This window comes from Pseudorca crassidens, chromosome 6 (assembly GCF_039906515.1).
Source record: "Pseudorca crassidens isolate mPseCra1 chromosome 6, mPseCra1.hap1, whole genome shotgun sequence".
Classification (NCBI taxonomy): domain Eukaryota; kingdom Metazoa; phylum Chordata; class Mammalia; order Artiodactyla; family Delphinidae; genus Pseudorca; species Pseudorca crassidens.
Window position 1 is genome coordinate 20,878,008 of NC_090301.1, and position 26,003 is coordinate 20,904,010.

The 26,003-nt window shown below is 53.1% G+C and overlaps 1 protein-coding gene across 2 annotated transcripts; it reads right to left on the reverse strand.

Moving 5' to 3' along the window:
• IGFBP2 (insulin like growth factor binding protein 2) lies at window positions 1-25,988 on the reverse strand. 2 transcript variants are annotated; one of them, XM_067740649.1, is made up of 4 exons: window positions 25,481-25,988; window positions 3,311-3,540; window positions 2,435-2,575; window positions 1-304 (listed from the first exon to the last, which is right to left on the reverse strand). In XM_067740649.1, the coding sequence occupies exons 1-4, from the start codon at window positions 25,905-25,907 to the stop codon at window positions 140-142; spliced, it is 963 nt and encodes a 320-aa protein (XP_067596750.1). In that variant the 5' UTR covers window positions 25,908-25,988; the 3' UTR covers window positions 1-139. The 2 variants fall into 2 exon arrangements, with proteins under 2 accessions (XP_067596750.1, XP_067596752.1); XM_067740651.1 differs by lacking the exon at window positions 25,481-25,988 and adding an exon at window positions 24,941-25,099.
• Window positions 25,989-26,003: the final 15 nt, after the last annotated feature.

Sequence of the window (26,003 nt, forward strand, 5' to 3'; positions counted from 1 at the left end):
GTCTCTTTCCAAATATAAATACACGTGTCAGAACTCCTGGAAAATCCTCCCTCCACCCACCACGCAAGCGCTCTCCTTGCTCTGCCAGCTTTGGAGAGGGGTGGGGGGCGGTGCCAGGCACCGGCGGCTGGCTGTAGGTTTACTGCATCCGCTGGGTGTGTAGCCCGCGAGCCCCCTGCTGCTCGTTGTAGAAGAGATGACACTCGGGGTCCCCCCGGATGGTTGGGGCCCCCTGGATCAGCTTCCCGGTGTTGGGGTTCACACACCAGCACTCCCCACGCTGCCCGTTCAGAGACATCTTGCACTGAGGAGAGAGAAGAGGACATAGAGGACACCCCGATAAAACGGAGGTCCCACCAAAATGCAGGCTCCGTTCATGAGGTCTGGGTGTGCCTGCAATTCTGCACGGCTAATAAGCTCCAACATGACTCACGCTGGTGCTGCTGGCCCAGGGACGTGCTCTGGCTATCAGCAAGGCTGCTGGGGATGCCTCGCGATGGAAAGACTCAGCCCCCATCCACGGGGAGGTCCCATCCAGCCAGGGACCCAGTGTACTGGAGTTCACTCGTAGTGTGAGGCGGAAAACGCACATGAAAGTCAGCGTTAGCTCGGGTCCTATTATGTGCTGGGCGTGGCGTGAGCAGTCATATACACTGCTCATTTACACTTCATATCTAACATACGCTCTTTTTTTTTTTTTTTTTTTTTTTTTTTTTGTGGTACGCGGGCCTCTCACTGTTGTGGCCTCTCCCGTTGCGGAGCACAGGTTCCGGACGCGCAGGCTCAGTGGCCATGGCTCATGGGCCCAGCTGCTCCGCGGCATGCGGGATCTTCCCAGCCCGGGGCACGAACCCATGTCCCCTGCATTGGCAGGCGAACTCTCAACCACTGCGCCACCAGGGAAGCCCCTAACATACACTCATTTAATCCTCTCAACCACCTTGTGAAGTAGGTACCATTACTTTACCATTTTAAGGACGATCGGAAGGAAGTCCAGGTGGGTTCAGTAACTTGCCCAACATCACAGAGCTAGTAAGAGCCACAGCTGAGATGCCAAGCCAGGCATTCCCCTCCCAGGATCCCTGATCTTACCCATGAGCCAATTCCTCTTGCAAATCCCCATTTACCCATAAGCTTCAGTAGAAAAGAAGATCACTATTTCTTCTTTTGAACTCCAAACGAAGTAGCTGGCTACATCTAGAGGGCAGGTGTACGAACCAATAGCTTTTAACGCTAGACTGCTATTTCAAAGGGCAAGATGCCTGGGCTGTGAAGGAGATGGGGAAGTGAGACCCCCACCCCCACCCCGGGGGATCAGCAGAGCCCCGTACCCCATCTCCTGGCTCTGCACACCCACCCTTTAAAAGTCAGTTCTGACTTCCCACTAGGACCACCAGGGGAGCCTCTGAAAAATCTGGTGCCCAGAAAGCACCCCAGACTCACAAAATCTGGATCTCTGGGGGTGAGGCCCAAGCATCTGTATTCTTTAAAGCTCCCTAGAGAAGCCCAGTGTGCAGCTGGGCTCAGACCCTCTGCTGGAGAACAGAATGGCCGGTGGAGTCCACACCATCTCAATCCTTCTCTCTGCCTTACATGAAATGCACACAGACTTTTTCTCCCTATACTAGGGATGAGCTGGAGGAAGTGAGCAGTGCACTAGGTGAAAGGACAACTGACCATGTTAAACAGCCACTAACAATCATCACTACAAACTCTATGTGGTTAGGTAAACAATATTAATAATAAGGGGAAATATGCATACACGCATAGATCATTAGAAGGCATATGAACAGAATGGAAAGGGGAGGAAAAAGGGCTCCTGGGTGTTTCACTTACACTTTCTACATTTTCTCTAATGTACTGATAACACTGTTCTGTTAACCGTTTCTAGAAATATTTCAAGTGGCGTTTCTCCACCCGATTCTCCATTCCCTGAGATACTTGAAAACCAGAGAGTCTACTTGGTCAACAATGGTTTAAATCAGTGATTCTGGAAATGCCGTCCACGGATCATCTGCGTCCTCTGAGAGCTGGTTAGAAACGCGAACTCTCAGATCCCGCTCGACCGTCTGAATGACAGTCTCTGGGGACGAGGTCCCAGAATCACCTGCAGGTGATTCTAACGCTCAATAAAATCAAGAAGCACTGGTGTGAGGCGCTATTTGTCCTCCAAGAAGCTCCCTCCTATCCTGGACACCAAGCGCTGCTGGCAGGTAAGCTGGGTACATGGAGTCAGGCTCTGACAAGCCTGAAGCCAAGAAGAGAAGCCCCGCCCCTGCCTTCCCTGGCCTGGCAGCTGGCATCCCCTCCCCTCTTGGCTGGCATCGCCACCCGCCTCCTCACAGAAGACTAGGTCTCCCGCTCAGAGGCTTACAGGTGATGGGGCAAGAACAAGACACACCCAGGGTCCAGGGCCAAGGAGATCCTCGCTCACCTGTTTGAGGTTGTACAGGCCATGCTTGTCACAGTTGGGGATATGCAAGGAGTAGAGGTGCTCCAGGGGCCCCCGCTCGTCGGGAAGGCGCATGGTGGAGATCCGCTCCAGCACCTGGTCCAGTTCCTGCTGGCAGGGGGTCTGTGGGCACAGGCACGCGGAGAGGATGCTTAGAGTGGGAACAGGCCCGTGATTCTTCTGAAGGGACTTTCCCAAGGCCACACAGCTAGCTAGTGGCACCAGGAACTTCTGACACCCAGCCCAGCAATCTACCTACCATATGGTTATGCTCCACCGCACCCCTAAAGAAAGCCACCTGCATATGAGTATTCCCTCCTCTCCTCCATCTGTGTCAACGGCTTTCAGGGGTCAAAATGGGAGCTACTTGCAAATACTGAATTCAAGTGGCTGCCTCTGGAGTATCTCTACACCCACCCGGTGGCCCAACCTCCATTCCCTTCCGTCAACCCAACCAGGGCCTAGACAGCAAAGCTGAGCTGGAAAGAAGAAGTGGGGTAGCTGAGTGAGGGCAGCTGCAACGCGAGTGGGCAACCTCGAGCGGATCCATCTATATCTCTAGCATCCATTGCTTTGCCTGTGTCCCAAAGCCAAGCAGAAACGTGGAGATTTTAGAAGGGACTTCAAGAACCCGTATGCAGAGCCCATTTCACAGCCAAAGATACTGAGCTCCCCCCACAAAGAGAAACTGATCAACCTGAAGGTCCCTGAATATGTCAGTGGCAGAATCAGAAAGGAAGTGCTTTGCCCGCAGGCACACAGGACATGGATCTCATCGGGGGGCCCACATCCCCGCTTGCTGGGACACTCCCTTTACACGTCCTCCCACCCCTCCAACCAGACCCGACCCGTTCTGACCCTGGCAGGTGGCGGCCGCAGCTTCTTGGGCTCCTCCAGGCCGAGGTGATGTTTGCCACCCTTGCCCATCTGCCGGTGCTGTTCCGTGACCTTCTCCCGGAACACGGCCAGCTCCTTCATGCCCGACTTGAGGGGCTTCCGGCCAGCACCACCTCCACCTCCCAACAAGTTCATGTTCCCGTCCACGTGGTTCTCGACCAGGCCTCCCTCAGAGTGGTCCTCGCCATTGTCTGCAGAGAGAGGGAGGGAGGAAGAGCTGCAGGTCCAGTTTCCAGAGAGGTGGGCCCTCCAGGGACTATCTGGACCCCTGATAATGACAAGGAAGGAGATGACTAACATCTAAGCAGTGGTGCTAAGGGACTTATGTGGATGATCCATTTCGGTTTCACAGCAATGACGAGCACAACTAGTAACGTCCCCCAACTTCTAGACAGAGAAGCTGAGGCTCACGGAGGTCAATTTCTTGACCAAGATCACAATCCAGGATCTGAACGCAGGCTCTCTGACTCCAGAAAGATGCCTGGGTCACCTACTCTGCTCTGCCTCCACCCCAGGAGGTCAAGGGGGAGGATGCACGTGGGGGAGCAGAGGGGCACAAACGAAGGATTACCATGTAGGCAAGGCTCTCACCGGGGAACGGGGAACGTCCACCACTCTTCCTTGAAAGACCTCTGAGATTCACCCACCAATAACTCCCCCCCCCCCCCGTTTAAAGTCTTCATGATGTCTGGTCGGAAAAGGCATGGATCGGATGAGCTTTTAAAACTCATGCCGCAGAGGTCACTGGGCCGTGCTGTGTCTGGCAGGGAAGTGAGGTGGAGAGCCGCGCTGACACCGGAACACAGCGTCCAGCCCCCGCCGCCATCACTCTTCATCTGCCCGTCTGCTTCCTCCTCTTGTTGCCCTGACGCTCCACTCCTATGGCCGCTACAGCACCATCCCGGGACCCTGATTCGTGTCCTGTCTATGCATGCTGCCCCACCCCCCATTACATCGAGAGCCCCCAGAACAGGAACGATGACCACGCTGTAGTTTCATCTTATCGCAGGGCGCGTAGCCTCATCCAGATGTCTGTCCACGGACCATCCACTGAGTCTTTCGACTTTCTTAAACCTCCAGCCAGCCGGCAATAGGGAACGGCTCCTACGGTGCACACAGCTCAGGTGGAGGGGCCCTGAGAGCACTCCTCCCCTCCCACGGTCTCATGCAGGCTTAGGCACGTCCAGCCAGGGAACAGAGTCAATGGTATGGAAGGGTCCTAACCAGGGAGACAATTTCTGGCAAGCTCTAGGTGGGCCGGGGTGCAAACAGCCCCCCGCAGACACGGCAGGGCCAACAGGGTCTCAGACCACACTGCCTGGAGCGGCCCCCTGCAGGGCTCAGGGAGCAGGCAGTGGGAGTTTCCAAACAAATCTTGCACATTTTCTCTTCCCCTCTAATGCACCTCCGAAAACTTACAGCCTGGATAACATACCCGAATGGCTTTTACAATATTTCTACACAAGGGTTTCAGGCGAGGCACCTAGTACTTGACAGTCCTTTCAGAATTCAGGCAGTGTGGTAGGCTCTGGGGGTCGCTGTCCTGGGCATGCTATACGGTGTAAAGAGCTGGCCCTGACCTGTAAAAGGGGGGCCATGACACCCCCTCTGGATTGTGAGTTTCGGCGTTCACTCCCCCACCAGCGAAGGTGTGGGACCCTCTTCCGTGCCTTGGGGAGCCAGCGCCTGCATCCTCGGAGCATGCTCCAGCAGACTCTGGGGGACCAGGCACCAACGGGGTCCCTGGAAACGGAGGAGTTCAATAGAGGTTTACTCCCATCCCTTCCCTTTGCACTAGGCCTGATGCCTGGTCGGTTCTCACTAGCTGGAGCATCCTTTAGAACCAGGCACGTAATCTCCAGCCTGGCAAGTGCTGGATAGGAGGGCGGACTCGAATGAATTCCAGCTCTGCCACTTTTTATACCAGCTGTATTTCTCCTACATATATATCCGCACTGTGCCTCTGTTTTGCTTAACCGTAAACTACTGGATAATAATAGTTCCTACTTTACAGAACTGCTGAGAGTATGTTATAGGTAAAGCCGTGAAGATACAGTGTGGAACGCAGAAACTCTATGTCCTGTTGGTGGTGATTACTTGGACGATGATGATGATGATGACGACAGCTGCCTCAGTGATCTGCTACCCCTGCCGTGTGGAACCCAATCAAGAAGCAGGAAGCAGAGGAAGATAAGCTTCTGAGCATCAGAACAGCAGACACCACATCCATGCATTGTGAAGCCGCGATGCTTTCCTCACAAGTCAAGGGAAGTCAGTGCACGAAGAACCTTGACGGTTCGCAGTAGCACTGGTCAGATAAGCCTGGTTTCTGCATGTCTGGTTTCCAAGGCCACCACAGAATAAAATCAACAAAATTAAAAGGAGAAAAAGGAAGGCACGTGGTCAGTGGCGAGAAGTATCAAATGGCAGAGAGGAAAGAGGACAGTAAAAAAAACCAAACATAAGAGCTCCGGGGACATTTGGTGCACAGCAAACAACTCCACAGCCATGGATGACCCCTGAAAACTTCCACGTTGTGTGGCCTGAAACAAGACTAGTGTTGATAATACGACTTTGGGGCATCCAACAAGGAAAGGGGTAAACATGACAAGTATTCAGTATTAAGAAAGATATCTATCCAAAATTGCTAAACTTTAGAAAAATAATGGAAATATTTAAATGAGTAAGCCCTGTGAAACCCGGAAAATTTTTCTCTAGAATGGCTATTTCTCCAGGGGCTCCGGGTAGCCCAGATTTTATCATAAATAAACCAAGCGCAGATTAGATCCCGTTCCAGAAGCCCCAGCACCACCTGCAGGGGAAGGCTGATTTGAAGCATCTGCCACCGACTTGGGTGGGAGTCCTGATCTACCATGTTCTACATTCACCCGCCCCAAACTTCCCTCACCCACCCTGCCCTCCCCTTTCCGTCCCTGAAGCTGAAACAGCAGAAACCCAGAGGCCCCAAGAGAAGCAGTCCGGGTTCCCCGGCTCCGCTACCGGCCCGGTTCCCCTGAATGGGGACCAGCTGCAGCTTTCCCCTGGGACTGGTCAGGCAGCTGAGGCCAACCACGAAGATGATCCCACCTTCCCGGTTCAGATGCCAGAGGTAGAGGGCAGAAGGCTGAAGGAGAGGCTTGCGAGAGTCTGAGACAGACCTGGCAAATAAATAGGATGGGCTGATTCAGGTAACCCTCCATTCTGCTTAACATTAACCTTGAAGCATAAGGCAGATGTTGGCACAAATGGGTGGGGCGGGGGGGACTCATCTCCATCCTCACCATCAGTTCTGCCATTTCCATTTCTACAGGCTTCTCTGCTTCTCTGCACCTGGACCTGGTGACACAATTTCAGGCTCCCTGTCTTCATCCCTGCAGGTGCTGGCCCGGGGAACACAGGAGGAAGAGAGCAAGACGCCTAGAAAAGTCCTGCTTCCCCGGCTGCACTGGGAACCATGCAGGATCAAAGGGGGAAAACAATGGGGACCTCTGGGTTGCCCTCGCCCAGCCCCTCGTACCCGAGTTCACCCTGGGCACAACAAACCCATCCTCATCGTGCCCTGCTCAGCCTGCTTCCTGCCCACAGTGACAGAGAGCATCTATGGAGACCTCAACACCACTTCTGCACCCGACGCCCTGAGTTCTGCTCACAAAGTAATTAGACAAGGGCTCTGGGAATTTCCCACCATTTCTGGAACCATCCGCTCTGCTGTCACGAAGCCTGTGACTCTCAGAAGTTCACCGGGTTCCTCTCTTTTGGGGGCAGGTTTGCCCGCCTGCCCCGAGGCTTAAATTAAGACAGCCCGTCTCCACTGTGGCTGCAATTCCACGTTCTCAGGTTGAAACACAGCAGGATGGCCCACATTTAGTCCTCTTCAGGAACGTCTGGGAAGGCTCCACTCACCAGAACCCAATGCCTGGGACATTCTCAGGATCAGGGTCTCCCAACCCCAGCACTACTGTCTTTGGGACCAGAAGATTCTTTGTTAGGAGCTGTCCTGTGTAAGACGCTGTGTAAGACATCCTGGGCCTCTACCCACCAGATGCCAGCGGCACCCTCCCCGAGTTGCAACGATCGAACACGTCTCTGAACATTGCCAAATGGTCTCCAGTTGAAGACCACTGTTCGCAGTTAGGATTGATCCAGAGGCCTGAAGTTCCCGGCCCAGTGCTGAAGACTCCCAGCCTCACATAAAGCAGATCTGAGCTTTACTGTATCCCCCCCCTCAGCTAAGACCCCTCCACCACTGTTCCATCACAAGGAACACTTCTGGCCTATGAGCCTTCCTTCTTGGTGGTGGTGGTGGGGACCCCAGAGGACTCTTAGCCTGCTGACCCCTCTTCCCTAACTCTCCCGGGCACTCGTACCACTGACAGGGGCCAAAGAAGCAGCCTTTGGATGAGCCCTAGAGGTCAGTCCGCAGTTAACACTCAGAGCCAGGCCCTCTGCAAGCTCTGGAAACACTGGATGGAAGAGAGGGGTACACAGATTCGTGCACGTTCAGGACGGCAGGCTCCAGGCAGGGCTGGTCTGTTCATCAGGCACAGAGGGCACGGTGCCCAGGGCCCTAGGAAATGTTTTCATTTCTTTTAAAATCAGAAGAAAAAAATAAACTTTTAGGTCAAAGCAAACGTCTTCATATAACACTGATACGTTTGCAGTTATAAAATACGATTTTCTAATTCTTCTGTGTTTGCCCCCAAAGACAAACATGTCTGCCCCCAAAAGTCATAATGCAGCCCCACTCCAGGTCCCAGAAGACAGGGCTCAAGTGGGCAGTCCTATCCCAGAAGGACAGAGGTGGCTTCCTGTCCTGAGATGTCCCTGACGGCTCTGAGCGGAAGGTCAGTTCGTCCACCCTCACGGAAGCCACCTGGGTTCAAGGGTATGTTTCATTCCATTCCTTTATCGATCTCATCGTTGCCGACGAAAGTGCCAATAAGATGAGGAAATCCATGGGCCTGGTCTGCTGACGCAGGTGCTGACACCCCACATCTTGAAGTCGAAGCGCAGGACAGGGAAACACAACTGTTGACTGGGTGGAGATCAGAAAGGACTGTAGGCTGAGAAGAGCCTCGATTCCTTGACTGATCCTATCCCCAGCCAAAGAGGTTCAGGGATTCAGCCTCCAAAGTCTGACTGCCTGGCTGAATCCTAGCTTTACCACTGAGCTGTGCAGCCCTGGATAAGTTACTTAAGCTCTCTGTGCCTTCACTGCTCGTCCGTAAAACACGCACAAACAGGATCCACCTCCAGTGGGCGGCAGAGAGGATTCCGAGGGCTGCTGCGTGCATACGCAGTGCCGGCACGAGGGGCTCGCCCTCAGCTGCCTCCTCTGCGTCCCACACTCGGGGAAGCACCCTCACGCTCTGCTGGACAAGGACATTATCACACGTTACCAAGCTCTGCCCATACGTTCCCTTATAGGTGTGACAGCGCAGTCCGCAGGAAAACATTCCACATGGAGAACTCCAGCTAGAGATGGAATTTGCCCTCAGAACAAAAATACCAAGTTGCATTTTTTTTTCTGCCTAGGAGAGTTCGGTGCAGAATAATATTTATTAAGCAACCACTTATGTATGCAGCTCCATGGGCTACAGTGCAAAGGTCACTCTAAGAGATGGTTCTTAGCAACCCAAATCACATAACTGGAAAAGCCTGCGGGCTTAGGGGTGACTGACAGGGACCTCCAAGATGCCTGAAGAGATGTCCCTGTAAGGATCAGTAAGCAGTAGCTGTTCCCTGCCTAGTGACCCAGGAAATGGGTCAACGCTGAAGAAGGGAGTTTCCCAATTATGTACAGAAGGTCAAGCTTTTCCAAAGACAAGTAGGGGAGATGATAGAGGGAGAGTAGAGTCTCCCTTGTGGGAGGCTTGAAGGGCGGGGAGAAGGCCCGTCCTGCCGTAGGGGCACTGCCACACCTTCCCACCTTACACACCTGGAGGAGAGCTGAATGCGAGACAGATGGACCGAGAGGACACGGACGAGGTGTCCTATTTTACAGACAGCAAACCCAAGGCCCAGAAGGACCAGCACCTGGGTCCAAGAGGAGCACGCACAACCTCTCTGCTGTCATCAGAGGTGCTCCACGACTGGCCTGGGGTCCCTGCGCCGCCCTGTGACCCGGTCTTACTAAGCTAGCCAAGCAGGGCAGCTGGAGGGGGACAGTCGGGAGCAGAAAGATGCCTACTTCTGTGCACTGACACTCTGGCTTTAAAACTTAACTTTGGCATAGTCCTTTCCCCCGCAGTGTCACGTGGCTTGATTGTAGCACTGACAACCTTACTCAACGGATGAAGACCCTTTCTCTCATGAAACTTCACTTTCTCCTATTGCGATGCTCCGACCTCTGCTCCATTTGACAGTTGGCAACTCCTGATCTACCGGAGACCTTAGAGCACTCTGGGGAAAACAAGCCTTAAGAATCTAACAGCAACCACCTACCCCTTCCTGCTTATGGTGTGAAGCATCTGTCCTCATGCAGGCCTGGTGAGAAAAGGAGACCTCTTCCCAAAAGCATCACACATCTTCGTAAGAAGTTAATACATCTTTCTTTCTTCTTTTCTTTATTCTGAAGAAAGCCTAGCCATTTTCCAACCTTCTCCTCAGTCTATCTCATGATTATTTGGAAATCTAAGAGCTGAGGGCAACACAGAGATGATCTAACCCAACCCTAAATCCATCACTCCCTCCAGTGAACTCACCTCCTTCTTCCACAGGTAATAGCATTCCAGGCCCTCTGAGAATGGATTCCAAGTAACAGGCCAGGGGAATGCCGGCTGCTTTCCTGGTTCCACCCTGGCTGGGCACAGAACTCACATGGCTCCTTCTTTGTTGATTTCTCCCAAAATGCACTTAACCTTGACATATGTTGGGCAAAAGAATAAATACTAACTACCATCTTCCTCCTCCCTCCAGGACGACTTCTCCACTAATATCCATGGCAGTGGGCAATTCATTCACAGACTCAAATGGGCAAAGAACCCCAGGAGTCAAGAGCCCTGAATTCCAATCCTGGCTTTGCCCCTGACAATTCACCCGTGATTCTGGCCAGACCCTTTAACCTTTCTGAGCTCTAACGTCTTATGTCTGAAAAATGAGAATCATCACCCCACTGAAGTGAAGGCTGCTACTTAAATAGGCTACAGCATCAGTACCACTCCAACTCCCAATGTGCGCAGAATCAGGCTTTAAAGAAATGTGCAGATGATCTAGTTCTTGAAAGAGTAACGAAAGGTGCATTTGTTTGGTAGACGGGAAGGGCGGGTGATGCCTGGTCTGCAGAACGGCCAATGCATGGGGGGAAAGTGAGTCACAAAAGAGCTCTGCAGCTACATCTTCCGACATCTTTCTTCTAAAGCTTGATTCTGTTGATTGTATAAATGCCACATGTTGCTAAACATCAAAGCTCTCTGCCATCTGATGAAGTCCTTGGGCAAGGGTGGATTTGCCAAAATTACTTTAACTTTGCTTATAGAATTTAGGCAAAGGAAAGATGGGAGGAAGGAAGGCAAGAGAGAAGGGGGAGAGGGAAGGAGGAGAGAGGGAGGAAAGATAGGTAGAGTCTCATAACCGCCGTGCACGCATAGGTGAGGCAGGGTTCACGGGTAAACGCACCAACACACAGGGGAAGCAGATGTTGTTGGAGAGGCTCTGAAGCCAGTCCCCTTGTGCGGCTGACTGCTCACTTAACTTCACCCGGCATATGGCCACTTTGGTCAACAGCACAAGCCACCCAGAAGCCAGGGTGGGTGATTCAGGCCTTGCTGGGAGGTGGGGGAGCGGGAGGACGTCGTCGGGGGCAGAAGTTAGAAACGGGTGGGGTAGGAAGGGGGCCTATTGGTTAATTTTCAGCTAAGGTTAAACCTGAAGTCCTTAGTCTTTCTGGGTGAGAGACATCATGTGCCCTCCTCCACCTGTTTTTAGCCTGTCACAGGCGGGCAGGCAGCAGGGGCCTCTTACACTGGAATCCTGAGTAGTGCGTGCGTGGATGTCTCACGTGGTGGCATTCCAGCCCAGCTAATGGCATTCCTGGACGGGCCATCTACGCCCTGCTGACACCCAGCTTCACTCCAAACTCCCTTCCCATTCTCTGAGCCCCTGCTCCCTGCTACGGAGCCAGCTAAGCAAACCTGACATCTCTCAGATGCCACCTCGTTCTGGGAAAAAACCCTTCGGCAACAGACCAGTAGCTCCTCAGTATGGTTTCTGAACAAAAGGTCTCCTCTCTGATGACACCCGCCGCCCACCCGTACGTAAGGAAATGGCTGCAAACAAGCGGCCTCCTCTGATGTTCTAGACCCATAGGTCGCACAGGTGATCACATCACACAAGGGCGGGAACTGGCCTTTCTCACCTTGAGACCATCTCCCTGCACCGACAGCTACCACGAGCCCATCACCTAGCTAAGGGCTGCAGAAGTGGGTAAAGTCTGTGGAGTGGGATGGCCAGTAGGCACCCAGCCCCATCCTCATACAGGGAAGGAACCGCTACTGGAGATAACGGCGACGGTGGACAACAGGAGGGCAGAGGGCCAACTACCTGCCACGCCACTCTGAGCCCTTTTTGGATTTCCTTTGGAACACAGGCTCTGGAGCTCGAAGCCTTGGCCATCCGGTTCTAGTGTGGCAAGAAGGGCATCACTGGCCGGAAAGCCAGAGGCCCAAGGTTCTGATCCTGACGTTACCGCCAGGTCTGGGATTCTGAATGATGCCAGGCTGGGTGTTTCAGATGTGCAGGCCCCGGTGTGCTCAGCTGTAAATTCAGAGAGTTAGACCAGGCAAACAGTTCCCAATTGTAGCTGTTCATCAGAAATCATTTGAAGAGCCTACGAAAAATAAAGTCCTACACTCCAGCCCCAGAGCTTCGGAGACAGCAAGCCTTGGGGCGGAGCGGGCAGGAGGGGTCAAGCACTCTGTACTTTTTAACAACCACCTTCCAGCTCAGGGCCCCATTCCTCTGTGATTCCTGACTCGGTTTCCTGAAGAATTTCTTGGTGATGGGAGAAAAGGCTTCTATTCAAGAGATACGCCTTCACGTGTACACTTTGCAAAGACGAAGCCTCGTGAGCTCCTTGCACCCACTGACGTGCGGGTTCAGAAACAGACACATGTATATGCTTAGATGCACATACAGGGGCCCTCCTCGGCCAAGCATCATGGAGGTTTTCTAGAGCATCTCTCATCGCGGGGTCCCCCTCGAGTGACCAGAAAGTGCAGGGCCTCCCTGCCTCTGCACTCTCCAAAGGAGTGCTTCATAAAACACCAGGGTCATTCCTGGAATCGCCAAGACCTGGGAAGGGTCAGGGCTGAGGCAGACAGTTTGAGAAAACAAAAACATGCTCAAATTCAGCCACAGTCCTCTGGGGTTCTGCGAGCCAGTCTGTCCCTGAAGAGCCAGAGAAATTGATATCAAGATGGTCAACAGTACTATCAGCTTTTCCCTCCTTCCCGTGAGTCCCCAGCGTTTCTCGTCTGGTTCAGCTAAAGCCATCTGAGAACCTGGCAAGGGGACCTACCTGCCGAAGGCCCAAGTGAGTGGAGAGCGTGCTTTGGTGCAAACGTGGACCAAAGGCTTATGGGAAGAGTGTGCCTGACCCAGTAATTCTACTTCTCTCTGACATGTGCACAAAAACGTTCATTACAGGGCCTTCCCTGGTGGCGCAGTGGTCGAGAGTCCGCCTGCCGATGCAGGGGACGCGGGTTCGTGCCCCGGTCCGGGAAGATCCCACATGCCGCGGAGCGGCTGGGCCCGTGAGCCATGGCCGCTGAGCCTGCGCGTCCGGAGCCTGTGCTCTGTTAACGGGAGGGGCCGCAACAGTGACAGGCCAACATACCGCCAAAAAAAAAAAAAAAAAAAGTATAGCTCTGACCTGTGTCTATCAACATGGGTAGATCTCAAAACCTAAAGTGGACGGGGGAAAAAGTTGCAGAATGAAACCTTTTATGTACATTTTCCATTATCTCAGAGAATGACTCTGAAATATTGGTCATTCATTAGCAAACCTGTTTAGCTAAGAAAGAGAAACACTAAATAATGCTAGTGGTTGTTTCTGGGGAGGAGGGACAGGGAACAGGTGGCTGGTGGGGAGGGCCATCAGCGGAAGCTTAAAAAAAAGACTTGAAGTAAATATGACGACGAAATATCAACGTTCCCAGCTGTGGGCGGTAGACTGGCATTATTATGTCATTCTTAGTATTTCTTTGCATTTTTAAAGTTTTCTTTTAAAAGAAACTCCCTCCATCCACCTCTCACCCTCCTTGTCAAGCAGGGGTATCAGTAAATACGGGTGCCCCTTGAACCCCACTGGCTGGAGGAGGACCAAATCACAGTGACATGGCCAACTTCAGTGCCACTCTCAGAGGCCAGGGTCACAAGAGCCACCTGCCTGCCAGTCGGAGACTGATCACGGGCTCCCGGCCAGGTCTGTGCAGCATGAAGAACTGAGAAATGAGTCAGAGGAAAGACTCGAAGAGAGTGGAAGCGGGTCACAGGGTCAAGGAGGAGAAGATGCAGGAATCAATACTCAAGGGCCACTCATGCCCAAAGGAAGGGAAACAGCTGTTCTGGCTTCCTAAGGAGCAGGGAGGTAGCAGCCTTAAACCGAAATGGGAGAGATCCACGTTAGAAGCCACCCGAGTTTCAGAGGAAGAACTAAAATGAGTAACAAATTGCAGGTGGAAAAAAATTACACATCTTCCTCTGGTATCGTTCGGGAGGAAGGAGGATGGACAATATGGCCTCCAAGTGTCCAAAGGCCACTTGATTGAGTGGATGACGGGCATCCCTGGGCCAAGCACTCTTGTCATTGGACTCAGCTTCCTTCACAGCCCTGTAGCCTGAGTGCACTGGCACAAAGCCATGGGTCCATGCTTTTCCTTCCTCCTCCAAAGGAGGGAGCTTCTTGAAGACACAAACTTGTACTTAGCTTCCATAGAGTGTAAAACAAAGTACACATCATGAAAGGAGGGCAGGAAGGGAGACATTTTGTGTGCTCAATTTGCCTTTTTGGAAGAAAGAGATTGCGCTTTCGTCTTCCAAGACTGGAGATTCTTTTCCTTCTGTAACTTTATCCACCAGAGAGGGGTCCCATGATTTCACATCAAGATCTTCCCAAGAGCCTTGGTCAAAAGGCTAAAACAGCACCCGTTTACTTACATGACATGTATATACATCTCTACTGACTTGGTTTCTTCTTAGATAATATCCAACTTTTTCAAATGCTTTTCTTGCTCCCCTCCACGATCAAACAGCATGTGCTGTGGGAGAGGGATAGCTTGGGAGTTTGGGACTGACGTGTACACACTGATCTATTTAAAATAGATAACCAGGACTTCCCCGGTGACTCAGTGGTCAAGAATCCACCTGCTTATGCAGGGGACACAGGTTCAATCCCTGGTCGGGGAAGATCCCACATGCCATGGAGCAACTAAGCCCATGCGCCACAACTACTGAACCCACATGCCACAACTACTGAAGCTCGCGTGCCTAGAGCCCGTGCTCCGCAACAAGAGAAGCCACCGCAATGAGAAGCCTGCGCACTGCAACGAAGAGTAGCCCCCGCTCGCCGCGACTAGAGAAAGTCCGCTCGCAGCAACGAAGACCCAACACAGCCAAAAATTAATTAATTAATTAATTTTTGAAAAGGCTATCTGTATTAAAAAAAAAATAGATAACCAGATTTCCCTGGCGGTCCAGTGGTTAAGACTCCATGTTTTCAATGCAGGGGGCGTGGGTTAGATCCCTGGTCGGGGAACTAAGCTCCCACATGCTGCACGGCACAGACAAAAAATAAAATTGATAACCAACAAGGACCTACTGTATATGTACAGCACAGGGAACTCTGCTCAATACCCTGTAATAACCTAAATGGGAAAAGAATTTGGAAAAGAATAGATACATGTATATGTATAACTGAATCACTTTGCTGTACACCTGAAACTAATACAATATTGTTAATCGACTATACTCCAATATAAAATAAAAATTTTTAAAAAAAAGCATGTGCTACAGGTGGTATGATAACTGTATCTGTATAGAGTCAGTCTCATAGCTTGTACCTGTGCTCAATCAGTGTTTAAACATTAGAAAAGTTGACTATCCAAAGAGCATTCCACCGCTCTCTGGCCTAGAGTATCCTGTTATATTACTTCTTTTTTTTCATGTTTCTGGTCTCTCCCTCACCATCTAAGCCCCAGAGCAGCAAGAGTGGTTAGGAGAGAAGAAAGGCACTGAGCGAACAGAAGCATGAATTGGAGAGGAAGGCTACTTCCCTCTACCAGGACCCACATTCAAACAACTGTCCCTGCACTCAGCTCTGATGTCACCACGCAGACCAGCTCCCAGGGACCATAAACACTGGGTCCCACTCACCTCTCTCCTTCCACCCTCTCCTTCTGCCAATTCTTCTCCATCCCCAGACGTCTCCCAGCTATCCCAGGCCTGACAAATGGAACCCAAAGGATGCAAAAAGAAACTGAAAACCTGCAAAGATGTCCAGGATTGCCGGCCACACTCTCAAACCAGCACAAGAAGTGTCTTGAATATAAATAAGTGTCTTTAAATAGGTCACCATGCTTTCTTTTCCTTCCACTAAAGGTTCACTAATTTTGTATGATATAAACCTGCAGCACATCAGTTGTCTTCCTTGGTTATGCTCTATTGGTTTAGAGGCAGCAAAGGAACCAGAGCTAACTAGCAGGGCCTCAAGTAAGAATCCTCCCCTCAAGGGGCATGCATGGACCTTGTTCCGAGGTCAGCCATGGCAGAACCACAATGAGGTCACGACTGCCCTCTGGAAATCCCTCCACCACTGACTCCATTCTGGACTTTCCAAAGCAAAGGGCAGCTGTCCAGGTAAGCCACACCCTGTGGAAGCAGCCACACTTCCTTGCAGGATTCTTAAGTGCCCCTTCTTAATAAACCTGGCCAATCAGCAAACAGCTAAAAAACAAGCATTTGCCTTCTTCTGTTCTGTGTGTTGACATCAGAGGGAGAAGAGAGGGGAGAGGTATCACCATCAGTACGACTCACCTGATTCTCTGAGTTTCTAACCCTGTGCTAAGTGGTTTGCGTACAGAACGTTGTTTTATCATCAAGCAATCACACGAGGTTGATAATTTCTTATCTCCTCTCATGCTTGGCTAAGAAGCCATAGGGTATGAGGCCAGTGGCACAAAATCAAGCAGCAACAGCAGAGCCAAAACCAAATCCCAGGTGGTTTAACTCCATCGCTCTTAACCAACCAGAATGGCATTTGGGCATTGGTATCCTGGTAAACTCCTGACCAAGACCTTGTAACCCCAGGGCTTCCTTTCTACTGTTCCCCATCACCTTGTCTCTCTTCCCATCTCCACAGGACCCTCCCTCATCTTCCCAGGGAAGGAAGCCATCAGTCATAAGCCAGCGGGCCCCCACCCAACCCCAAAAGCCCTTAGGATCCAGTAAACCCATTCCTCCCCCACCCCCCTTTATCTTGCCTGACACACCTCCTGCCGGTGTCTCTATAGAAACCACCCAGCCTTATCAGGCAATTGCAAGGGCAGGGCCCAGGGGAACTGTCATTTTCATTTTATCTTGGCCTCAGGCACTTTAGAAAGTAAGTTCCCAAAAAAAAAAAAAAAGAAAGAAAGAAAGTAAGTTCCCCATCCACAGGCAACTTGGCACCTCGATCCAGAAGTGGAGACAACAGACCTAAAAGAGACTTCCCGGGGAGTTGCATAAAGGAACATTTTTGAGAAGTTATGCCTTAATTACTACCTCCCAGGGAAAAGGAGCTTTTCCAAGCAGCAGTGTATAATTCACTGCTTCTCTGCATGTTTGAGTCTGATGGAATGGAGCTCTGGAACGAGAATCTGGAGACCCAGACTCCGTCCTGGTCCGTCCATTCTGGTCTGCACTCGCCTTGGCATTTGAACCTGAATACAGCCTTGATTTCTTCACCTGTCAAGTGGGGAGAATCTTGAGGCTAAAACAGCTAGAAAAAGCAAAAACCCTCAGTCAGACTTCCCTGGCGGTCCAGTGGTGAAGACTCCATGCTTCCAACGCAGGGGGCGCGGGTTAGATCCATGCTCAGGGAACTAAGATCCCACATGCCGCTCGGTGTGGCCAAAATATTTTAAAACAAAACAAAAAACGACAGGCATTTGGGTAGAAGTAGACAATATCTAGAAAAAAAGCAATTTTAATTATGCTTATGTATTTTGTCATTTACCCTTCGAGGCAGACCCTTTGCTCACTGCACCCCTACAATCCAACTCAGATCACTCCAGGTAGAAGGTCCCCATCTCCTCAACCCCTATCAGGAAGGAACCCCTGAGCCTCCCCCCTCCTCCCCAACTTACCAAGGCCTCCCCAGGCCAGTGCCCCTCCCCTCAGGGCTTCCTCACCCGCGGAGCTCAGTTCCTTGAATGAACACAGGCTGACACACCTACACCCGTCCACTAATTAGAAACCTCCCCAGGCTCTGCTCGGGGCCAACTTAACCAGGGCCTGTGGGCCAATTCCCCAGGCCGGCAGCTGGAGGTTTGCCAGGCCCTGCTCCCTTCTCCCCAAACTTCACTCCTGCCCTGCCTCCCAAGAGCCAGGAAGAGATGTGGAGCTGGCGGCCAGAAGGGGCCCCAAGGGTTGCCAAATGCCCCCCTCCCCCCCACAAAAAAAAGGGGGGAAGGAAACAATTCCTCACTACAGTCGACTCTGTACTTCTTTCCGGGGGAGCCGGCTTTCTGAGCAAGGTCTCCCTCTGCGTCCTGACTGACACCCAGGAGCTGAGCCAGCCCAGATCTTCCTTGGCTTTGTTAAGGAACAGGAGTGGCCCCAGAGGGGGAGGGGAGGGTCGAGGATCAGAAGCCAAGCAGGGGGAGGGACAGAGGGAGATGGTCCATTTTCCAGTAGGAAAAAAAATCTCCTAGAGTCCATCCACTCTATTCGGAGTCCGGGAGAGGGTAAGGGAGGGGGCAGTTACTCTGGAACCTGAAAGCCAACACACTTCTCTGGACCCACCAACCCCTCTGTAAGGAGAGCTTTGCCTCTCCTCCCCCCTCCTCCCCCCACCACCAAGGTCCCCGGAGTTTACCGTCCACCCCAGATGCCCAGTGGCAAACGCTGTGCTTTGTCCCTATTGTCCCTGGTTTCACCACAAGCATCTGCTGACCCCTGAAGACTCAAGCATCCAGCTTCTCTGCTTCCTGGGGCCTCAACTCCATCAGATGCTTGACAACAGACAGTGTCACGTCATCGTGGCCGACGGGCCATTCAGAGGGCTTTCCGGGACCACAGGTGGAATCAGACATCAGGAAGAACCCCAGGGCCCAGAAGACACTTCCCCATGCCTGTTAAGAACCCCTCAGGCCCCACCCCACTGGGGAGTGAGGTCAACGCTGGAGACGGCGTAGTAAGAAAACATCGCTTTTTTGGATAGAACATCCAGTTTCTTTGCCAGGATCATGTTCAACTTTCTGGCACCCTAGGCCCAGACAGGATGGACCCGAAAGCCCACTTTCCTGGGGCAGGAAACGGGCACCATGGGGTCTTCACTGGCTGCACTGACAATACGACACAGCTCACCCGGCACATGCCGTGTACCAAACGTGTGAGTACACACTGGTTCTGACCCTCTTCTGCTAAAGCCTGGGTCCTAGCAGGTGTCCCGTGGAGGCCATCGGTGGAGGAAGGCGCTGCCCACCCCTGAAATGTGGCCTCAGGGATTCCCCAGTCCTCTGAGCTCCAGCAACTGGAGAGCTGGGTCCTAGAGGTCGGCTGGCAGGTGAGGGCAGGACTCAACTTCTGGGTGCCGGTGTTCCTCCTAATGTCCAATTCAACCTGTCCCATTTCTCAGTAGCAAGGCCAGCAAGAGTACCCAGGGTCAAACTCTGGGGCCCCCTCTGCCCCCTACAGTCCCTCCACCCCCGTTTGGCACTACAGTGAAGCTGCCAGAAGAATCTTGGTCAGCTCCAGATCCTCGCGCACGAGCCCTAAAGAGCATCACCTAACTTATCCGTAAAAAGTGCAAGCCCTGGACCTCAGGCCATCTGTTTATTGTCAACTGGGTTTATTCTGCATTGAAAATAGTTTCATTACCTTTTCCACAAACAGCTCCACTACAGTCTGTCTGTGAAAATGGGTCAGAGGTATGGATGCTGGAAATCAAGTGGCTTGTTACAGAAAAAAACAAAAAAACACCCAAGTGCGTAGACTTTTTACGTATTATCTACCTGTACACACACCACACGCACGCACACACACGCACAGATGTGACCCTATGAAGCTGGTGCTATCGATTCCTCATTTACAGATAAGGAAACTGAGGCTCAGAGAGAATTATCTCTTGCCTCAGGTGGCAAGTACGCGGTAGGAAACTGGGTTTTGAACCAAAGCCACTTCACACCAGGATGAGGCCCCTTAGCGCCTGGTACAACCTTCAGAGACAGGTGGCCCGCCTGACACAGCCAGTTCGGCCTTTGTTTTAAAGGCCGCCTAAGTGTCTGAGAGGAGACGTCGCTTGCCAAGATTAAGGCAGCTAAGAGAACCTACTACGTGCCAGGCATTCTGCGTTATCATAGCTGACCTCACATGTACCCCATTTGAGAAATACAATCATCCCCGTTTCACCAAAAGATAAGACCCTGGCCCATCATCACTCAGGTTCTCAGAGACGGGCCTGCATTGGAACCCAGGTCAATCTTCCAGCAAAGGCCAGGCTGCTTCCACATTCATCCACTGCCCACCAGCTCTTCTCTCTAGAGGCCTGTCCTGGAACCCTTCTGCCCCTCCTGACTACTGCACGCTGGCCACTTCCATTTCTGAATTCCCCAAGTTCTAGGACTTGGGCCTCTCCAAAGAGTCAAGGGAATGCAAATAACTGAACGGTGGCCCAAGCATCACCTGCACGTGGCAGGTGTCCAGGAACAAACCTTCTGGCTGACGGGGATCAAAGGTTTTTTCTGCCAACAGCCCGCACTCACTTGCTTGGTCACAGAGGCAGAGGGGTACAGAGGAAAGGCGGCCAGGTTAGCCTCTCACCTCAGTACTTAGCTGCTCAGGTGGCCCCTCCATTGAGCCCCAGGGTCCACACCTGCGGAATGGAGGTAAATAGCCTCCCTTGCAGGGATGCTGTAAGACAGGAGACAAAGTAGGCAAAGAAGCAGTTCATACCAGGATGAGGACAGGCGGGAGGCTGCCTGCCACCTCAGCGAAATGCTGGCCAGAGACAGCAAGGAGAAGCAGAGGGGCTCCAAACATCTGCCAACCAGATCGCCAGCACCCTGGCACATTAGAAGTATAACCTCGCTCCCCTGCGCCTTGGTTTTGGCAGAAGCAGCCCTAGCAGGCACCCCCGCCCACGAAGCCCAGTCCCTACACTGCCAGTCAACTGCCCTCCTCATTTAAGGGTCAGATTTGGTTCAAACACGCCAATCCCCAATCATCTACGTGGTCTCCATCTACTTGGATCCCTGAGGAAGGCCGGGCCAATCTACTTCCCATGTCACTTTCTCGAGCCCTGTCCACCTGCTTAGCAACCAGCCAGGTGTGCTAGAATTATAGTGGGAGAAGCATGGGAAAGAGAGAACGGTCCAGAGTGGGTTGTGAAGACAGGATGGAGAAAGCAGAGAAGGAAAAGGGGAGCTGGGAACACAGAGAAGAGAGAGACTAAAACTAAATGCAGTCCCTGGATATGCAGTCTCTTTAAAAAATAATGATAATGATAACCGAGCCTTGTTTTTTTTGGTACGGTTTTGTAGTATGTGAGGAGGACCAATAACAAAACCAAACATGGGCACAGCCTGTTCATTTTCTACTTCTCCCTCATTCCCTTTAGCAGCCCCTGCCCTGCCCACCCCTCCCCGCCTCGGATACTCCTGTCCTGCATTTCATTAGAACCACGAATTTTTGGAACCTGCTCATATCAGAACTTAGCAATTGTGTGTCCCATTTTCTACAGCAGAGAATAGCTAATCTAAGAACCGAGAAGCTAACCTGATAAATGGGCTAGGGAACAGTGATGCTCTCAAAGTCACCCTCAGTGTCTGACAGCTGGTGATTGAACACATCCCGACTCTCAGGCACCTTGCAGGCATTTCTGTAGAAATTCTTTCCCCCAAAGGAATGATGTGCCTGGAAAGTTTATTTTAAAGCTCACTGCTAAGGTAAGCTAATAATGAGAACCATCTAACCCTCCCTTTTCCCTTTGCCTGCCAGGAAACTCAAGGGTCCAATTAGGCCAAGAACCACTGCATAGATAGACCCTCATGTCCACAATAGATGGGTTTTTCTTTCCCCCTCTCCTCCACCACCTATTCTAATTCAGAGACTCCTTACCTCTGGTTTTGTTTTGGTAAGATCTTTTGACACTGTCAATAGGATTTTTTTTTTCTCAAAGCTTCCTCAAATATCTCATCAAAGGAACAGATGGGGTCATCATCACTACACACTGGGAACGACCTCCGTGAGCACTCTGGATGGGAGTGGAAGGTGAGCGGGGAGACTGCGGGCAAAGACTCCAACACTGCCTGCCTCTGCCTAGCTGGTTCGGGACCTGTGGAGTCACACCCTCCAGACCAGCCCTGCTTCCAAGGCCACAGCGCACAGAGCCACACCCTGCTTAATTCCTGTAGTCAAGGAACTACAGATCTCCGGTCTCCCCAGAGGGACCCAGAAGCAGCAGCCCTCCAGTCCCCCATCTCCCCTTCCAACACACTCAGGCAGAGCAGCTTAGCAGAGCTAGTTCTGGGTATTCTGTCTAGGGTGGGGGGTGGGGGAAGGTAGTGACGCTAGCAATCAGTGACAGTAGGTCCCACTCATTCCCCAAGACTATTTTACGACTTTGAACTCAGTATGCAAATTTATGCAAGACAAGATGCAAAGCAGCGCTCTGAGCCAGAAGTCCCGTTGCTTTTTCTCCCCCTTCTTTGAAGCTGCACTGAACCACTGTAAATCAGCCCTCGCCTCTGCCCCCCTTTATGCTCCCCCAGCAACTGCAGATGCAAAGCCTCCCCAGGCCCGCCCGCCCGCCCGCCCGCCCGCCGGCCGGCCCTGGGACTTTGAATGACTGCACATTTCTATAGCACCTTTATAAGTGCAGCGGGCCAGACGGCCACTTGGGCAGCTCCGCCCCTCGGCATAATCCCCGGCATTGTACACGGAAGGGAAGGAGGCAGGGGAGATGCTTGAGGGAGCCAGTCCGGCCCGGCCGAGGCCCTGAATTCTGAAAGGGCCCGGACTGGCCCAGGCCTGCTTCCTTCCCTTTCCCTAACATTTCTAGGCACTTCTGCTCACGCCACCACCCAACACACCCATGCATTTCTCAGGTCCAGACTTCACGCAGATCTTAGGGTCCCCCTCCTGTTTTTCTTCCAGGCCCACCCACTCTAAGCCCCCACCCCACAATCCGCGCCTCCGTCTGACTTCTGGGTTTCTTTGAACCACCAAGTCCCAGCCCATCACCCCCATGGGATGCAGGCTCAGCACCCGCTGATGTGCCCACCCCCACCCCCTGCATCCCAGCCATCCCCAGGAAGCCAGCAACACAGCCCCTGAGTCCAGGGAACAAAGACAAAAGAGCTAACAGCAAAGCCGGAACTGCTGGGGTTTGCTGCCTCGAAATAAGAGGGTATGTTTAAAATTCTCAAAAGCAACCTGCTCAAAGAGGAATGCAGGCTGGGATGGGGCTGGGGGGGGGGGTCATTCTTCAGAGGGGGGAGGAGAAATGGGAGACGGGGAGGAGGCGGCAGCATTCAGTGCTAAGGTTTCATCGGGGCCACGTTCTTGTCGGCACACCCCACCCAACTCGGACCCCCGCAGTCCCCACGCAGCACCCCGATCCCCGCCCTGGCTCAAGACCCTCTCCTGCACAGGAGCCTCAAAACCCGCCCCTCTCTCTCTCCCCTGCACCCCAGCAAGCCCAGGCTTCTCTCCTCTTCACAGTGCCCCCGTCCCCTCAGCCCTCTTCACGCCTCCAACACCCCGCTCTTAGCACGTCTTTCCAGGGCACCCGCTCAGCTTCCGCCCACCCCCAACCTTGGTGTCCCCTCTTCCCAGTCTGGAGCACAGGAGAAAAATGCGGAAGGCGGCTGTCTGGCCGCTGGGAGCAGGCTGTGGAGGCAGCTGGGGCTGGCTGGCGGAAAGGAGTCCCATAACCAGGCAGAAAATCCACAGTGACATTCTTCCCATGAACTCACCCCATTGTCCCCGAGCTCCCCTGGCGACTCCAGGGAGGAGTGAATGGGAGAATTCCCAGCATCTGTTCCCTTCTGAAGACCCTAACCTGCCTCTGGGGGCTGGGAGGCAGGACAGTTGGTTTTCAGGCAGAGAGTGAGAGGAATGAAGAATGACAAAATGCCCCCAAACAAGTTTTTGGAGGGACACAGCCAGGCTAGGAAGGTTAGGAAGGACATGTGCTACGCACTTGGTTAAAACAGTCAGAATCCAAACGCTTCTATGAACGTGGAGGCCTTTTGAACAAAAGTTCACCCTGCTGAGGGAGATGTTTAGTTTGTCAGAGTTCAGCTCAGAAACCACAGTACCTTCCCGGTGGACCACGGGGTGCTGGGGGGCGAAGGAGGAGGAACGCGGGACTGGGGGGATGGGCACCCACAGTGAAAGGACCTTTGCTGAGTCTTTTCCCTTTTACTATTACTTTCTAAGAGAAGCTGGAGGAAAGGGTTAACTTCGAGGCAGGCTAGGGAGGGAAGCAAGCCGGAGTGAGAAGAAAGGGACTTGAGGGGTTCCGCTCAGAGGAAGCCCTAACTTGCTGTGCACTCAAGGTCAAAATGCGACAAAGAAAAGATTTCAACTCTGACCCCTAATTGTATTCCCAAGGAGAACAGGGAAAAAAAACAATAGCAGGCTGAAGGAAGGGGGGGCGGGGGGTGTCCGGGGCGGGAGGGGGCCAAGGACCGCAGAAGCTGACGAGCAAGCACGAATTTTTCACTTTTTCTTTTCTTTCTTTCCTTCTTTTTTTTTTTTCCCTCTAAGTTTGAGAAACTTGCTTTTTAATCAACAGCAGCAGGCAGTGGACACATTTCACCACCGTCTCCAAGAGGAAAGAAAATAATTACAGCTTCCTCCAGACCACTGGGGCAGGAGGCTTTTGTAATTTAAAAAACAAAAGCGACAACAAAACAACAACAACAAAAAAAACCAACACGTGAGAGATCTTTATAGCCTGGTTGTGTCCCCAAAAAAACTTGTTTGGGGGTATGCGAGCTCCGTACGAAGAACCTCAGGGCCCCCATTCTATGGGACAGGAAGAGCTCCCTCAATTAGGATGGGGGGCGGGGGGAGGGCAACACCTCGCTCCGGTAAGAGTAGTTGCGCCCCGGCCCAGGCATCCTCCTGCCAGACGCCCGGGGGCCCAGATGCTAAACTGAGCGGCCTGGCTGCCCCCGCCCCGGACCGCAGCCGGCGACCCGGCTTAAGTTACAGTGACTCAACGAATGGGGTCTCTTCCTCGCCTCCCAAACGTCCCTCTCTTATCGTTCCACCCGACATAAAAGCAAGAGCCTTCTTCGTCCTCTCTGAAATAGCAGCGTTCCTTTTTAATTTTCCCCCTAGGCAGCCCACCCTACAAAGTACCAACAAGTCCTTTCTTCTCACCTCACAATCCCAGAAAGAAGGGACCTCAAGGCGCCGCTGCCTTCTCCTAGCGCCCCCTTCTCACTAGAGGTCCCTGGTGTCACCGGTACCCGCCAGCCTCAGCCCCCGGCGGCGTCCTCCACCAGGACCTCTCCAGGAACCTTCGGTCGGCGGTCACCAGCTCAAGCTCCTACTCACACCGATCTGACCGACACCCTCCTCCCCAGGAAATCCCCCCTCCAAAAAAAGAAGTCAGTAGAAGTACATTCCACCGGGCAAGCCTATGGTAACAGGGATGCCTTCTCTCTCCCCATTTTTCCCCACCAAATTAGTAGCCAGGGATCTTCCGCACGCTCGAACTCCAGTTCCCCCCACCCCGGGCCTGACTTTCGGGTCCCCCCTCCCAACAATCGCCCAGAGCCGGTCCAGGACTCCGCTCTTCCTCCGCTAAAACGGTCTCTGAGGTTCCGCCACACATTCCTTCCCTCCAGAAGGGCCGCCAGCCAGGCTCCCCCGCTGCCCTCCAAGTTTCTCCGAACTAGTTGTCCCAACCAGCGTTACCTGCAACCTGCTCGGGGCTGGCGCTGTACTCGGCATCCCCGTGCTTTTCGCAAGTGCCCTCGCCGTGGACCAGCGCCCGCAGGGGCAGCTCGGAGCCCGGGTGGGGATAGCAGCGCAGCCCCTGGCCGCAGCGCGGGGTGTACACGCCGCACCGCTCGCCCTCCAGCCGGGCGCACACGGAGCAGCAGCCGCAGCCCGGCTCCCGGACCAGCTCGCAGGGCACGCGGGCGTCGCCGGCCGGCCCGGCCTCGGCGGCGGGCTGCGCGGCGGGCGGGGGCTTGCAGGCGGCCAGGCTCTCAGACGTGCAGGGCGGGCAGCGGAACAGCACCTCGGCGCGCGCCCCGCGGCCGCCGCCGCCCGCGCCCAGCAGCAGCAGCAGCAGCGGCGGCAGCAACGGCAGCGCGGGGCCGCCCAGTCTCGGCAGCATGTTGGCGGCGGTGAGCGCGACGGCGGCGAGCGAGCGGGCAGGTGGCACGGCCCAGCGAGCGCGGGAGCCGCCTCCTCCGCTTCTTTCTCCTCCCCC

Coding starts and splice junctions, on each gene's coding strand:
- IGFBP2 (XM_067740649.1), bottom strand. CDS start 25,907: ATGCTGCCGAGACTGGGCGGCCCCGCGCTGCCGTTGCTGCCGCCGCTG. Junction 2,576..3,310: donor TGCGGCCGCCACCTGCCAGG/GTCAGAACGGGT, acceptor CTGTGCCCACAG/ACCCCCTGCCAGCAGGAACT. Junction 305..2,434: donor GCCTGTACAACCTCAAACAG/GTGAGCGAGGAT, acceptor CTCTCTCCTCAG/TGCAAGATGTCTCTGAACGG.